Below are 17,657 nucleotides of genomic sequence, written 5' to 3' on the forward strand. Positions count from 1 at the left end.
CAGGGAAACCAATAGTGTTTGGTACCAGGATATGGGATGCTGCTATAACAAATATATATAAATGTGAAAGTGGCTTTGGAACATGGGATGGATGTTACATATGTTTGCCTGGTGCTGGTGAGAAGAGGCTGGAAGATTCTGAGACACCTGATTAAAAAAAAAAGCCTAGATTGCCTTGAAAGGTTTATTGGCAGAAATACAGACATCAGAATCTATTCTGCTGAGGACTTAGAATTGGCAAGACCTATGAAGAAAGCATCTAATAATTTAGAAAACATATATACCATTATCAAATACATATATCAACAAAATGCTGCTAGAAATAGGAATGTTGAATGTGCTTCTGGTGAGGTCTGGGAAGGAAATGAGGAACATGTAATTGAATACTGCAAGGTGATCTTTGATATAAAGTGGCAGACAACTTGGCTAAATTGTGTTCCTCAGATGGGGTACGTGAAAACGTGCCCCATGGGGTTACTAAAGTTGAAACTAGCAGAAGGTTTAAAGCTTATTTTTCAGGGAACTGTTTCCTTCTAGTTAGATATTATGTCTTTTCCAACTCCACTAAAAAATCCACTAGCTGTCTCCACAGAGGCATGGACTCAAGGTCCGCTTATATGATTCCAACCTATGAACAAGCTGGCTCTGAATTTCTTACCTGAGAAAATAAGCCTAAGACCCCATGCAGGTTATACCAGCTCTCAGAGAGTGTCCATAGCTCCTTCTTCTTGTCCTAAGATAAACTCCTGATGTCAGGGGATGAATTTTGCTTTGTTTTGGTGTTAAGTCTCCACCCCAAAGTGAATATGGGATGGATGTTATGTATATGTTTGCCTGCTGCATATGCTCCAGCTTTCCTCATGAATAATCATAAATTCTCCACCCCTTTCATTAATATGTATGTAATCTCCTACCCTGAATCTCCCTTTTAAAAACCCCACTCCTTAACTGGGAAACTGGGAGATGGTTTTTGGACATCAATTCAAGGTTGAATGTAGCAACCTTTCCTTTCCAACAAAAGGAAATACTCTTTGGAGTATTGGCTTTTCAGTGGCAAACAGCCGAACTTGGGTTTCAGTAACAGAAGGTAGAATTTCTAAGTGAAGAAAGTGGTTTAGCTGAAGAAATTTACAATTAAAGTGTGGAAGTTGCAACCTGATTTCTCCTTGCTGCATATACTAAAGGTGAGAGAAAAGACAAATTGAGGAGTGAATTGTTAAGCAAAAAGAACCAGCATTTGATGTTTTGGAAAATTCTCAACCTATCGAGATAGGGTGTCCTGGATACAGAGCAAAAAGAGTGACCAGACAAACTTGCAAGTCCAATCTACCCACCTCAGTAGAAGGTAGGAACAGAGATGTAGTTATTATGAGGAAAGATCCGTGTAGGACACTCTTTGTCCAGTGGCATGGACCTCATCAACTGAATGCAGAACTGGTCATGTTTGTGAGAATTCTAGGCAAGTAAAAAAGATTGGCCTGGGCTGGAATGGACAGAGAGCAAATACCAACTCTAAGAGAAGAGCCATGGATTAAAAGTCCTGGGCTGATGGGGAGAGAGAGCAGGGCTGCCACCTGGGGGCTCTGTGGAAAGACAGAACCAGCACCCAGGCAGGCCTAGAGGACCCACTATTCAGCCAACGAGAATATTCTTGGATCCTGACATCTGATGGAATTTTCCTCTATGTTTTTTTTTTAATTTATTTGGGACCCATAATTCTGTCTTTTCCTTTTGGTTTTTTCCCTTTTGAAATGGGAATTTCTATCTTAGCCTGTTCCACTATTTTATTTTGGAAGCAGATAATTTGTTTCTTGTTTTTGCAGATGGAGAGAAATTTTCTGCGAGAAGAATCATACCCTGGGTTTCATCCATACATGCTTAAGATAATGAGATTTGGGGCTTTGAATTGATGAAATGTTGGACTTAGCTGTAACTAAAATGATTGTGACTTTTTAAAAAATAGTTTATTTATTTTTGAGACAGAGAGAGACAGGGCACAAGTGGGGAAGGGGTAGAGAGAGAAAAGGAGACACAGAATCCAAAGCAGGCTCCAGGCTCTGAGCTGTCAGCATAGAGCTTGATGTGGAGCTCAAACCCACGAACTGTGTGATCATGACCTGAGCCAAAGTTGGACGCTTAACCGACTCAGCCACCCAGGCACCTCTGGTTGTGACTTTTAAGGATGTTGGAATAAGGTGTATGTATTTTGCTACATGTGAAGGACATGTATTTGGGGGGGGGGGTCAGAAGATTGGCCTTTATGGGTTGAATTGTGCTCCCCCTATGAAAGATAGGCTGAAGTCCCAACACCCAGTACCTCAAAATGTGACCTTACTTGGAAATAAGATCTTTACAGGTGTAATTAGTGAAGATTTAGTTCTATGGGAGTAGAGTGGGTCCTTAATCTAATACGTCTGGTGTCTTACAAAAAGAGGATAAAAAACAGAGATAAAGACACAAAGGAAGAAGATGTCCATGGGATGACACAAGCTGAGGTTGGAATAATGCAACTGCAAGCCAAGGAACACCAAGGATTGCTGGCAAACACCAGAAGCCAGAGAAGCAAGGAAAGGTCTTTTCCCTCTGGGTTCAAGGGAAACATGGCCCTGCTGACACCCTGATTTCAGACTTCTACCTTCCAGAACTGTGAGAAAATAAATTTCTGCTGTACTAAGATACCTAGTTTGTGGTATTTTATTACAGCAGCCCTATAACACTAATAGTTGGCAAACATGAACCAAAGTTTTAACTGTTTTGAGAATCAGATTGCTGTGTATTCTTTCTAAAAAGTTTCTGCTGCTTACTCTAACCCTCAGAAATTTTCAGCAGCCCCAGAAGAACGAAGGGAGCTGTTTTTCTGGTGGGATGTCTGTGCTGTATAGTAATCAGCAAAAATAGGGGTTTTGCAAGACTCAGCTCAATAATTTGTTTCTTCTGTTGGTGGGAATGCAAACTGGTATAGCCACTCTACAGTGTGGAGTTTCCTCAAAAAATTAAAAATATAATTACCTTATGATCTAGCAATTGTACTACTAAGAATTTGTGCATATAGTTTTATAGCAACACTATCAACAGCCAAATTATGAAAGAGCCCAAATGTCCATCAACTGATGAATGGAAAGAAGATGAGGTGTGTGTGTGTGTATATATATATATACAATGGATAGTGTATGGAATACTACTTGGAGATAAAAAAGAATGAAATCCTGCCATTTGCAACCATGTGGATGAAACTGGGAGGGGGGTATTATGCTAAGCAAAATAAATCAGTCAGAGAAAGATATCACATGATTTCACTCATATGTGGAATTTGAGAAACTTAACAGGTGACCAGAGGGGAAAGGAAGCAAAAATAAGATAAAAACAGAGAGAGAGGCAAACCATAAGAGACTCTTAACTACAGAGGACAAACTGAGGTTTGATGAGGGTGAGGGGTTAGGAAGGTGGGGAAAATTGGTGATGGGCATTGAGGAGGGCATTTGTTGGGATGAGCACTGTGAATTGTGAGAATCTACTCCTGAAGCCAATATACTACACTGCATGTTAGCTAACTTGAGAATAAATAAATAAAGTAATTAATTAAACAAACCACATCAATTTCTGAGCAGTTTCTCCATTGTAAGTACATCCTTTTCTAGGAACAGGTGGAATAGAAAATACACATTTTTAAAGAGTTAATAAAGGGTAACATTTTTGTATAATATTTGCACCAGGAAACATTAGGAAAAAAGTAATATGCTAGTCATTATAAATATGAAATGCAAGTATGATTCTATACATAATCTATACATACCTGGTTTTTCTTCTTTTTTTACTTGTGGCTCTAAAAATATAGGTGAACATTAATAATGATGATTATACAAAGATATTTATTTCCTGTACTCATGCATATTTTTAACACATTATTCATTGTTTTAATCTGTCATATTAATTTTCTTCTTTTTATAAATGCAACAAATTAATACAAACAGACAAAGAAGTTTCCTCATTATCAATCACAACATGAATTATTTTGAGATAGAATGAAAATGTGAACTAAGATTTTTGTGAGAACTTAACAAAAGGTATTGTTTTGTACCTTCAGTGAACAAAGGATTAAAGAAAATTTTAGTATAGCATATTCTCAGAAACACAAAGGATATTAAAATACAAAGGATATTAGAAATACAAGGATACTAAGCACATTGTCTACACAAAGTAGTTAAGCCTTTGACTTTAAGCAAAATACTCAACTATGAAATCAGAAGATAAGTAAAAGCATACGTTTAAGATTTGTTTTATTTATTTATTTTTTGGCATGCACTTGACATACGTGAAGGCTTAGGCTTGACTTCTTTGCCTAAAAAAAGTTTAAAAATTATTAAAGACCAAGTCATTCAATTGTTATTGAATTGACATCAAATGTGATAGAATATTGCATATTTGAAAATCAAAATAATACTATAAACTCCAACTATTGTTCTTTATTTAAATTCTACAGGATAAGTAATTTACTGTCCACACAAAATCACTAATTGAAAAAATCATTTTTAAATTTCATTGTACCATTAAAAATAGTTTTCTCACAAACTCTTGTGTTCAGTGTTAACTTTTTATTCTAATATTAAGATAGAGCACATAATTTTATTTTGAAAAATTACTTTTTTAACCCTTTATTGTTGAAAATAAAAAATATAAGACTTTTTTCATTTTCATTAATACTATTAATGCTAACTGTCACAGTATAATACATTAAAAATGATTGCTATAAAATTTGTAACTCCAAATGACTAGAAATATATTATAGGCTTTTATTGCATGTTGGATTCCTAGTATGAGTTGACAAGTTTTCTACGAAAGATTAGATAATATATATTTTTGGCTTTGGACCATATGATCTCTGCACAACTCTACTGCTCTGCTGTTGTGACACAGAAATAGTCATAAACAATATGTAAATGAATAGGCATGGCTGTATTCTAATAAAATTTTATTTACAGAAAAGACTGGTGATCAATCTGTAGATCATTGTTCATCAACCTCTGCCTTATTGATAGTCAATTTCAATTTTCTTTATTTTTTTCTATCTCAACAAAGTTTTTGACAGTAAACAAAAACCCTTTCCTCTGATTCTGTATTCCCTTACGAATGTTATCCGGTACCTTTTTAACATCTGTTCAACTCAGCTTCCTAGGAATGTCACCTTTAGTTGTTTTTTATACTTCTTGACTCCTGCTTAATCATAAATTCACTAAAATATAGCTTTTATTCCCACCATTTTGTTTCTCAGGTCTCTCCAGTCACCACTGCCCCCCAACTTGCCAATACCAATGGATATAATTAACTATATTGATCACCTTTTCCTGTGTAAATTCCTATTCACTTGAGTTCTGATTAGTCCACTTAAAACTACAGAAAACAGGCAAAATACATAAAACACTGGCTTTAAAGATTGAACATAGACAACGAAGGACAGTGATTTTTAAATGATGGGAAATATATGAAGTGTGTCCTATGACTGTCTCAGCTTAATGCCTTAAGTGAATTATAAGGCCTTAATGCAGAATGGAACTGAACTGAGGAGATGGAGCTGGGGGTCGGGAAAGACCAAGACAGCTAGAGATCACAGGTGAGAATCATGTAAAGTAGAGAGCTGCAGAGAGAAGAAGAAAGAGAGAAAAGAGATAAAGCAAGTTCTAGGGATTTGTGGAAGGCCCCTTAAACCACCAAATGCACAGGAGTAAAGTACTTGAGGTCAGGGCAAGAAACAATGGAAACAATACCTTAGTTCTCTATAGTAAGCATTATAGTTGGGTAGTGTCAGTCTTCCAAGTTTGATCCTGTACTTCAATATCATGTTGGCTACTGTGAGTCTTTTTCCATTCCGTATAAATTTTAGAATCACTTTGTCAACATTCACAAAATAACTTGCTGGGATTTTGATTGAAACTGCACTGAATTTATAGATCAAGATGGGAGCAACTAACATCTTAATATTGACTCTTCTACTTCCCAAGCATGCAATGTCTCACCATTTATGCAGAGACTTTGATTTTTTAATTTTTTTTCATCAGAGTTTTGTTCCCTTCAATTTTTATTTGACTAACTTTTACACAGGGCTCAGCTCAGCTATCTTTTCTTCAGAAAGTTTTATCTGAGGTGGTTGAACTGTGTTTCCCCTTTATGTACCAATATTATCATTTAGATCTTTTGATCATGTTACTCACAACCTACTGTAAATATAACTTGAATAAATACCTTTCCTTTTAGACTGAGATATCTGAAAACAGATCATGCTCATCCATCTTTGAATCCAGGGAACTGGTGCAATACCTAATATATGATTACATATGTTTGTTCATTAGGTAAATAAATGGAACAATGAGAACAGGAGAAGGTAAATAAATGGAGAAGTGAGTTGAGAAAAATGAAAATAGGAAAATATATGAATTCAGGAATTACATTAGCACACAAAATGCGTGTTAAAGTTACTACTTATTTCTTTGCACTTGGTGTGACAATTCACTTCTCAGCATTCTAGTATTCAGGCAAAAATCAAAAGTGCAATCAATGATAAAATTCACAATATTTTAAAGTATAAACAAATAGTTTTTAAAGAGAATTCCTGGTATAGCAATTCCTTGTATTATTACCTGAGATAAATTTATTTCATGTGTTTTCAGAGGAATAAAAGCTATAATACAGTCTAATGTAGTACATAATATTTAAAAAAAAAAACCTACCCTAAATATGTAATAGTTTTCAGAGGGTTCTACCCTCTGCTCTCACCATGGACCAATTACACTACACTAAACACAGTCCAATAAGAGACATGCATAGAGAGGAAGATAACGTGAAGACATATAGGGAGAATACCATGTGATGACAGAGGCAAAGATTTGAATGATGTTTTTACAAGCCGAGGAACACCAAGTTTTGCTGGAAACTCCAAAAGGTAAGGGGAAATGTAAGGAAGAGATTCTCCTCTTAACCTTCAAAGAGAACATGGATCTGCCAACACTTGATTTTGGACTTCTCTCTCTAGAATCCTTTTTTGTTATGTTAAGCCACCCAGTTTGTGGTGCTTGTTACCACAGTCCTAGGCAACAGATACACTATGCCAGTACTTTAGTCCAGTCCACCACTGCTTCTCTCCATAATTACCAAGAACAAACAAATTGGTTGTTCAAAGCCAAAACACAGGCTTTCTCCCCTCACACTTACTTAACTTTTGTAGCCAGAGCGATGTTCTAGAATGCATGTGTGGTCATTTCACATATCATATCTCAGTCTAGAGCATGTACCGTCTCTGTGAACTCCAACTGCTTTTGCCTGGCTGGTGGGGTTAGTGATGAATCTAATTGTTGCATCTCTCATTACCCTTTTCTCTCTCTTCACCATTTTGCATGCTCTATTCAAGGCACACTGAAGTACCGTATTTCTAAACACCAAGTTAAGGTCTCTTTAGTCTCTGGACTCTCTTATATGTTGATCTCTTTATTTAGAATATCCTTCTTCTTTTTTAGTTTGGCTAAATCTCATTTTCCTTCATATATTATCCAAAAAATAAGCTGGTCTAGATAGCTTTCCCTTAATCCCTCAGACTGAGTTGGGTTGGGTGTACCTTTAATATTCCAATAGTATTTCTCGCTGTCTCTCTCTCTATATATCTATATAGATAGATAGATTGATCGATCGATTGATAGATAGATAGTAGTGCTTCCAAAGCTTAGCATGGTTCTTGATATATAGGACTTTATCAATAAATGTATGTTGACTAAATTAAATAAATACCTACTATGCAAATAATCTATACCAGCAGTTGGATAAAACTTGGGACTGGAAGTTTCTCACCAGAAGCCTGCTGGGGTATGTGCCTCAGTATAAGGCTGTGAGACCACTGCTGCAGCCAGGTTAGAGGCTGACATAAGGAAGGACCATTATTCTGCTCCAAATGGGTAAATTAGCTAAGGGAAAAAAGTTGTCCCTAGCAATGGTACCATGAACTTGAAAGAAAAGTAAATGAATATAACCAAATGTTCAGTCCATAAAGTCCTAATGAATAGAATTGCTAACTTTAAGTCACACCTCATTTGACATTCACTTCAAGATTAACTTGTTACTTTTAAGTGATTGAGGTCATTGCAGTAAAGGGTATTTACTGTAATCCTATTAAATATTGAATGGGATTTGAATAATAAACCTTAAATCATTCCTGCAACAACTAGGTAGCAGTTCCAATTGCTCCTGAGATCAAACTCTAGTTCATGACCCTAGAACTGTGAAATTCTTCAGCAGTCACATACGTTTTCTATGTTTTCCACAATGAGGAACAAATATGCCTTGTTTAACCTATATCAATTCTTTAAGATACAGGATAAAACCACAAAGAACCAAATGAAGAAAAACACAAATAACAAAAACAAAGGAAAGAGACCAATACACATCCCTATGTTATGCGACTGGTTATTGTATTTTCTGATGTATCTAATTATTATTTGATATGCTAATAAGTTATTACTGACACAGTAAAATCATTATCTAATATATCTATAAATTACTTGTACAGATTTTTCACTCTCAAGGAAATATTAAAGTTCATGTTTTATATATGTATCAATAGCCAAAGGTCTACATTGAACATAGATCTAAATAACTTTGTATAATAACATTCTGGCCCAGAAACTGTTAACATGAGTGATGTCAATAAAGGCTTTTAAATAATCTGCTTCATAACAAATTCTCTCAAAATTGATTGTTTAACTTTGATCAATAATGGAATAATTTCATTCAATGGCCTTTCATTTTTTAAATTTATTTATTTTTGAGAGACAGAAAGACAGCATAAGTGGGAGAGGAGCAGAGAGAGATGAAGACACAGAATCTGAAGCAGACTCCAGGCTCTGAGCTGTCAGCACAGAGCCCAACGCAGGGCTCGAACTTACCAACTGTGAGGTCATAACCTGAGCTGAAGTCAGATGCATAATCAACTGAGCCACCCAGGGAGCCCTCATTTAATGATCTTTCTGATTCACATGTCCATAAATAGCTTTAAGATATCTTAAATGTATATGTTAAATTACTATCTTAATTCACTAATGAAGTAGCTTTATCCATGCAATGTATTTATCTTAAACTTTCCAACCACCTCTACAATATGATAGATACACTCCAAAATGAATCAAGAGAGTCCTAAAGCCTACTCATTATGAGGTCACTTAAACTTTAAATTTTATTTTTTTAAGTTATTTATTTTGAGAAAGAGTGAGAGAGTGCTCAAGTGCACACACACACACACACACACACACACACACACAAACACACTCAAAAGTGGGGGAGGAGCAGAGACAGGGAGTGAATGTATCCCAAGCAGGCTCCACACTGACAGTGGAGGCAGAGCTTGATCTCATGATTCATATCTTGAGATCATGACTTTAACCAAAATCAAGACTCAGACACTTAACAAACTGAGCCACCAGGTGCCCCTAGACTTTAAATTTTAAAAGAAAAGTAAAATTCACAAACAGAAGTAAGAAACTGAACTTTCATGAATTTATTCAAAAAAAATCATAATTTGATGACTATCATAGAAATTGCCTCATTACTGGATCTAATGAGCAAATTAGTTCCCATTTATTATACTTTAATTTAGTCAGGACAATTCAGATGAATATCATAACATCTGAATTTTGTAAAATGCTTAAATGTAACACCATTTTAGACACACAATACATAAGAAAATCTTGAAAATTTTTTACTTAGATAATCTAATAGAGGGTATCATTAAATAAGACCATTAAATTTCAATATGAGTTTGATATAAGAGCAGAAGAACCTTAAAAATTTTACAGCTGATAATAAGAGAACTTTCAAACTGGATGGATCTTGGAAATAATTTCAAATACTTTCTTGTTTTCCAAAATAAACATACCAGGCTTCACAAACATTCCAGGGTATACGTGTGTTATGCTTCTATACATTTTACCTCTGAGACATCCTTGTCAATCTAGGTCCTAAAGTAGTAGTTCCCAAACTGAGGTTCCTGGAGCAGCTTTCTCAGGTGAGTTTAATGACTACTTAGGTGTGAGAACTACTGTGCTAGAGGGATAAAATCAACATTTGCCAATATAGAGCACATATGAGACTATGTTTAATGACTTGTTAATAATCAGTGGATACGAAGCTCAGAGAGAGTAGGCTAAGAAGTCCTGATAATGAAATCTCACCACTAAAATCTAAATATTTTTTCCAGCTTTGTTGAGATACAATTGACATATTACATATGTAAGTTTGAGGTGTACAACTTGATGGTTTCATACATATATGTATTGTGAAACAATTACCATAATAAGTTTAGCTAATACATCTATCACCTCACAATGTTTATTTCTTTTTGTGTGCATGGTGATAACATTTAAGATTGGCTCTTGTAGCAACTATGACTCTTAACAACTATGGTATAAGTGGGGGGACCTATCTGCTTCATGAACTTGAATGTCCAAATCTTTACCCAGATTTGGGATGTTTTCAGCCATTATCTCTTTAGTAAACTTTGGTCCCCTCTTGCTGTCTTCTTCTAAGACTCCAATAATGCTTAGGTTGTTTCTTTTAATAGTGTGCCATAATTCACAAAGGCTTTCTTGCTGTTTTTCATTCTCTTTTCTTTTTCCTCATCTGACTGGATGGTTGCATATGACCTGTTTTTTCATTCACTAATTCCTTCTTCAGTTTGGTCCAGTCTGTTATGGAAGCTCTGTATTGGATGCTCCAGTTTAGTCACTGTATTTTCCACTCTGAGAACTCTGTTTTGTTTTTTTAATGGTTTCTGTTTCTGTCTCAAACTTCTCAATTTGTTTATGTATTGTTTTCCTACTTTCATTTAGTTGTCTGTAATTTCTTGTAAGTCACTGAATTTCTTTAAGAGGATTATTCTGAATTCTTTGTCAGGTAATTCATAGGTTTCCATACTTTTAGGGCCAGTCATGGAAGCTTTACTAGTTTCCTTTAGTGGTGTCATATTTCACTGATTATTCATGATCCTTGTGTCTCTATGCTGATATGTGCTAATTTGAGCAAGTAAATACTTCCTTATAGACTGGCTTTGGTGGACAAAGCTTCATACCAGTCAGCTCATCTAGACATCCTGGGAGTGCCATTTTATGGTGTCCTTGGGCAGGTAGAGCTGGTGCCTGGATCAGCAGGTGGGCAGGCCTTGTGTTTGTGTTCATGGGGAATATCTTGGTGCCTGGATCTGAAGAGGTTGACTGTTTGCCAAGGGCTACAGGGGAGGGCCTGGCATCTGGGTCTTGATGACTGGCCCAGTGCTGAGACAGTTTGGGAGTCTGTTTTCACAGAAGTCAGTCTACAGCCTAGGGTCATGTGGGCTGGCCTGGTCCTGGGGCAGGACAGGAGCCTGGGTTGTGGGACCCATCTAAAACCTGGACCTTCAGAAGGCCACCTGGAACTTCAAAGATGACCTGGTGCTGGGGCAAAGCAAGGGGTTGTGTTCATAGAAGCCCATTTGGGGCCTGGGTCTATTTGGACTTACCTGGCTTGGAATCAGGCTGGGAATCTTAGTCTATGGGTACTGCTTAGAGCCTGAGGCTACAGGTGCTACCTTGGTGTTGGGGCAGGCTGGGATCATGGGGTCTGTGGGAGTTGGCTTATGCTAGGATGCGCCAGCAGCAAGTTCATAGGAACCTGCAGGGAACCTTGTGCCATGCTTGCTGCCCACAGGCTGTGGAAGCTGGTCAGTGCCCGGGTGGGCTGGGAGCCTAGTACCATGGGAGCCATCTAGGCCTTTGAGAGTCAACCTGGTGCTGACACAGGCCAACTGGGGTCTGCAGTGAAGTTGGGAACTCTTTTCACTCTCCTTCTCCTACACAGAGGGTGTCTCTTCTGTGCTAAGCTGCCCAGGTTTGGCAGAGAGGGTGGGGGTAATGTGAATCTATTCTTATCTTCCTCAGTTTTCTTTTTATTTTTATTTCTGTGCTTCAACCAGGTGTTATATTCCCTTACCTGGAATCCTTAGTTCTTGTGAGAGTATTTTTTTGTACATATAGATGTTCACATTGATGCTTTTGGGAGGTAATGGACACTAGGAATTTCTGTACCACCATTTTGCTAATATTATTCCCACGTGTTCTTTAGCTCTTTTCATTCTCAGTTTCATGATCTCATACATTCAATTATGAGACAAATTGTACTAGTTTAAAATCTGATGAAACTTTATAGGGAAACGCATCTGCAGATATATGAATGAATAAAATGCATATGTATGTTGTCATCTAAGCCTATATATTCCTTAAAGTCCACATGTAGGTAGCAATAAGTATAAGAACACTGTAGATTACTTGTTGGTGGAGAATTCTATAAGGTAGTGGTTCTCATGCAATAGGATAACCTGGAAATTTATTAGAAATGCACATGTTCAAGCCCATCCCTGACCTGCAGAACCATAAACTCTAGGGGTGAGCCCAGCTCTCCAGGTATATCAGACACATGTTGAAGTCTGAGAACCTCTGTTTTAGAACCATGACTACATTTGTTAATAGTATTCATTTAACAAAATCTGTGGCTATTTTTTACAATTTTGAGTTCCAGCTAATTGTGTATGTCATATTTCAGCAAATAAGGCTTAGTTAGAGTCAAAGAGAAAGGTTTCAATCTACTGAGACATAAATGGATAAAACTACAGACAGAACATGCTTATGTTGATTCTAGCATGTCAACTTTTCAGTATAGATGGCAGTAATATTCTATTCAGAGGTTTGTGATTGAGATCTATAAAGGACGTGATATGAAATCAAATTCATATAATAGGAGAATTTTTTTAGTTTTTAACAAAGGAAACCAAATCATTATAATTCTGTTGTTCTCATAGGGATAGTAACTGGCTTCATGTCACAGGCTGTGTTTCAAACAGTAGGAAGTAATATGACAGATACATTCTTACATATATTTGTTTAATTTAGAGGGATTTTAGGGTTTTAAAAATATTTTTATTATAAGGGTGCCTGAGTGGCTCAGTCAGCTAAGCATCTGACTTCGGCTCAGGTCATGATCTCACAGTTCGTGGGTTCGAGCTCCATGTTGGGTTCTGTGCTGACGGCTCAGAGCCTGGAGCTGCTTCAGATTCTGTGTCTCCCTCTCTCTGACCCTCCCCTGCTCATGCTGTCTCTCTCTCTCTCTCAGAAATAAATAAAACATTAAAATTTATAAAAAATATTTTTATTATAGCTTTTAATTTTTTGTTTTCTAAATTTCTCAAATTTTATTGAAAACAAATGAAATTGTCAATGTAATGTTGTCCATTTCTACTTTTACTATGCATTGACTTAAACAAAAAATGGTCATGTTCAATGAACAAAAAAGGAAAGAAAAGGAAAAAATTGAGCAAAAATTATTCTGAAATATTAGACACATGGATGATAGAAATCACAGCAGTTTAAAATTACATAAAGTAATATACAACATGTCTCTATCTATATATACTAAGGAAATTCCTAAAGTAACATCTGACAAGAATAATAAAATCTTGATTTAACATAATAAAAATTATTAATGTGCAGAGTTATGGGGTCAAGTAATAGATATGAGACCTTAAGAGTTGGGTTTGGTTCTTGAAACTCATTAGCTGTGGTACCTTGACATGGCCATTTAACTTTCTTTACCTTTTACAAAAAGAAAATAAATGGCAGAAATTAGATTGATGGTTTCTTTTAAAATAATTTTTTTTTGTAATGTTTTTATTTATTTCTGAGAGAGAGAGACAGCTTGAGAAAGGGAGGGTCAGAGAGAGAGGGAGATGCAGAATCTTAAACAGGCTCCAGTGTCTGAGCTCGCTGTCAGCACAGAGCCCAAAGCAAGGCTCAAACCCACAAGCCGTGAGATCATGAGATCATGACCTGAGTCGAAGTCGGCTGCCCAACCGACTGAGCCACCCAGGCGCCCCTAGACTGATGGTTTCTAAGCTCTCATCCAGGTGAAGTGATATATTTATGTTAAATGTTAATTTATTTTTTTTAAAGTTTATTTATCTTTGAGAGAGAGAGAAAGCAGGGGAGGAACAGAGAGGGAGGGAGAGAGAATCCCAACCAGGCTCTGCACTGTCAGGGCAGAGCCTGATGTAGGGCTCAAACTCACACACCGAGAGATCATGACCTGAGCTGAAATCAAGAGGTGGATGCTTAACTGACTGAACCACCCACGCACCCCTGTTAAATATTAATTTAAATCTAAATAGTAAATAATTTATAAAGGAGACACAATTTAGATAATCAATGTGAAAAGTTGCAGCATTAATTTCTTTTAGGCTTATTGCTTTTTAGTAAATCTGTTTGCTCAATTCCTAATAGATTTTTTGCTGATGGAAATATGTTTAAATTTAAAGGCAGAAAAACAAACCTTGTTTCTGAGGCCATTGAGTCTGTTCCATATACATAGATATAATATATCTATTTACACAGTTATTTACTATAGAGCAGGAATTGGCTCTGCTGCAGATTTATATCTTAACCAGAAAGAACTATCAAACAGGTACTTTACCTTTTAAACTGACATGAAGAGTAATATCCAAACTTTGTATCATATATATCAGAAAAATGAGCCATTTGGAGGAGGCAAGAAAATATCATAAGGACTTTTATGGGATGCTTGAATCAGTTCAGAAATCTTATTACATATTACCAGAAGCCGTTATTACTCACCTACATGTTTTATGAGGTTTTCTAATCTTTCAATTATCAAAATTAAGATGGAAGATACATAAATGTTAAATATGTAAAATATATTATAAAACTCTAAAATGAACTACTTTCTGACTTGGATATGAATTTGAATAAACATTCTTTTTTCTTCTTTTACCTTTTACATATACAGGCAATCTTGTTCATCAAATGTACTAAATAAAGTTACTTGATTGAAATAATGCCATATTATCATTTACCTGATGTTTACAAATGCACTTTTAGAGATTTAATGTAAAATTATGTGAGGATTAGCATTGTTTATGTAGTGCTATAAATCAGAAACAAAATCACAAATAATGCTTTGAAAATAACCCTTTAGTCTTCTAAAAGCCGCTTGGCAAGCAAGAATTGCCACTGACAATTGGAACTAAATTTCGGGAAGAATTTTTATTTTATGTTAGGATCAATGAAAATGCAGTCTGGTGGTAAGAAGTAAAAATATTGTTCATGGTGTCCTTTAATTTTTAAAAGCAGAAGTATTGACAACATATTGAGATAGTGTTTAGAAATTCCTTAAGGTCTACTGTATTAAGATTTGTGATCATATGGCCTCTTATATACATGAACCCAGTGAAATTCATATACAGAAAGGACTTCTTCATCTTCACTGGTTTTGTTTGCATTGTGTTAAATTTTCTAGGTTCCAATTATGCTAAATTTTTTGAGACTCTATTACAATAAATTTCTATGAAAACTTTTTTGTTATTTAAGCATCTACCCTTGACCACTATGTTCTCACAATCCCTCTCAGGTATCTTAGATTTTGCCTCACATGAATGGTATCTTTGAGTCCTTCTCCTTGAAGTTCAGAGGGATTTAAAGTGACGTTGATTAAATTGCTAGCAGCAAATGTTTTGTTTGCACTGTGATTGGTTATAACAGATTACGGGAAATTAACAGAGAAACAATAGAAAATAGAAGTTAATTGGAGCCATTACTTAGAAGACTCTCCCTTGTTTTTTTTTTTTTTTTGATAGAGAAATTAATAAAACATGGAGAACACACCATGATTATTCAACTATTCTATCATTCATTTGTCAAGCAATGACTCAGCATTTGGTGCCTGCTAAGCATTTCAGTCTCCTAAGAATATTTAGCCTTTAAATCTTACCTATTAATTGAAAAAACAAATTCTTATGGATGAATGTAATTCTGGTGACAGTCATAGAAATTAGATTTGGTTGAAATGCCATTCTACCTACCTCTCTTTAAGGGCATAGAAAAGGATATCAATTTCGATATCACACATATACTTTGGAAAGTTCAGAGAAAATAGAAGATAAAGGGATAAATGGTCATACGCAATTATTGACCTACATACTGAACTTCCTAAAGAAAAGACTTTTTCAAACACAATTCTCTATATTGGTAAGTGATACTACACTCCATCTACAATTCCAACCAGAAGGTTGAAAATCATCCAAAATTCTCCATGCTTCATCCTCCCTATTCAGCTGTTAAGAGAGCCCTGTTGATTCCATTTTCTAAATATATCTTGGGTGTACTTGTTGATTTCCTTCTCAGTTTCTGCTTCTATTAGAGCCTCAAATATATAATTTTCATACCCTATCATATCACCTGATGTTTTTGCCCTCTACTTGCATCTTTTCACCATACCATGCTCATTTATCAAGTCTCAGCTCAGCTGCTGTCTCCCTCCGGATGCCTTTCCTGATTTCTTTCCAGGATGAGTTAGACACCCCTAATCTGTACTCTCAGCATCGTATGAAAACCATCATCTCTGTACACTGTAATTATTTGCAATACTTTGTAATTATTTACTCATTTGTCTTCCACAAATAAATTGTGAAATTCACTAGGCAGGGACAACAATGCAACTATCATCTTTGTATTCTTAGCACTTGTGCATTGTCTCACAGTGTCAACAATCATTGTCTTTAATGAACAAGTGACAACTGTATATAAATGGAGGGTTACTCTATTGAGTAATGCATGCAACTAAACATACTCCCACTAATGACTCACTAAAGATGCTGCTAAAATATTTGAAAAGGACTTGCAGAAAAGAGAGTTCTTTTAATTCTATAGGCCTTCACTGAAACATACCATTGGCAGAAATCTTCCATTTTTTTTCTCTACATGGGAGATTTTTCAAATTTGTGTTGTGATCATCTTGCTTCAGGATATGTAAAAATAACATGTAAAAATTTGTGTACAGAATTTCTCATTAATGTTGGTTATGGCTATTTCACCAATGAAAAAGAGAAAATTATATTATGTTTAGGTGTGACTATTGAGTAGCTTGGGGCTAGAATATAATAGATATTCTCAATCCTTTTCAATTGACTGACATCATGTGACACAAGCATATTTTAATTATTAAGACTTACTAAACTATATTACTCTAAACTTTACTACATCATGTTCTGATATTTTAAGTGGGTCTTAGGAAAGATGTGAGGCAATAAGAAATGAGCATCCACCATGCTGAATCCTTACCTTAAGAGTCAAGGCATTGATTAAAGCAAGGGGTGGGGATGGAGGGTTTATGAAAAGTTTCATTTTCTCAGTAAAATGTCTAAATTTTGATGGGCTTGTCTAAAGTTGCAAGGCATGGCCCCAAAGAAACCATTATTTCTGCCATGTTTGTTATTGGTCACATCAAGCTCAGTTCCTGAGTTTGAGAATATTATGTTCTGAAACTAGAAATGTGAGAATAAAAGAGATGGTAGTTAATATTATTTCTTTCCTTCCCTCCCCTTCGCTTCCCTTCCCTTCCCCCCCCCTTCCCTTCCCTTCCTTTCCTTTTCTTCTATAGTCAAACAAATAGTACCATATTTCTTTCTCAAGATGTTTTGTGTTTTTGAGAGCTAAATTTGAATAGCATACGAAAGAAAAGAAAAGATCCCTCATGTTTGTCCACAAGAGGCATCTGAAATATTTTCCCCTGGAATATGATTCAATTAT

General features: G+C 35.8%; 1 protein-coding gene across 1 annotated transcript in view; it reads right to left on the reverse strand.

Annotated features, from left to right (window-relative positions):
- The window catches only part of TRDN (triadin), a 307,272-nt gene that overhangs the window by 12,494 nt on the left and 277,121 nt on the right, over window positions 1–17,657 (reverse strand). The window contains exons 26-27 of the mRNA XM_039223086.1: window positions 4,313–4,339; window positions 3,794–3,823 (exon numbers count right to left, since the gene is read on the reverse strand). Coding sequence (XP_039079017.1) covers window positions 3,794–3,823; window positions 4,313–4,339 — 57 coding nt within the window. The remainder of the gene's footprint in view (window positions 1–3,793; window positions 3,824–4,312; window positions 4,340–17,657) is intronic.

Source organism: Hyaena hyaena, unplaced genomic scaffold (genome assembly GCF_003009895.1).
Source record: "Hyaena hyaena isolate Hyena2069 unplaced genomic scaffold, ASM300989v1 scaffold_1262, whole genome shotgun sequence".
Lineage (NCBI taxonomy): Eukaryota > Metazoa > Chordata > Mammalia > Carnivora > Hyaenidae > Hyaena > Hyaena hyaena.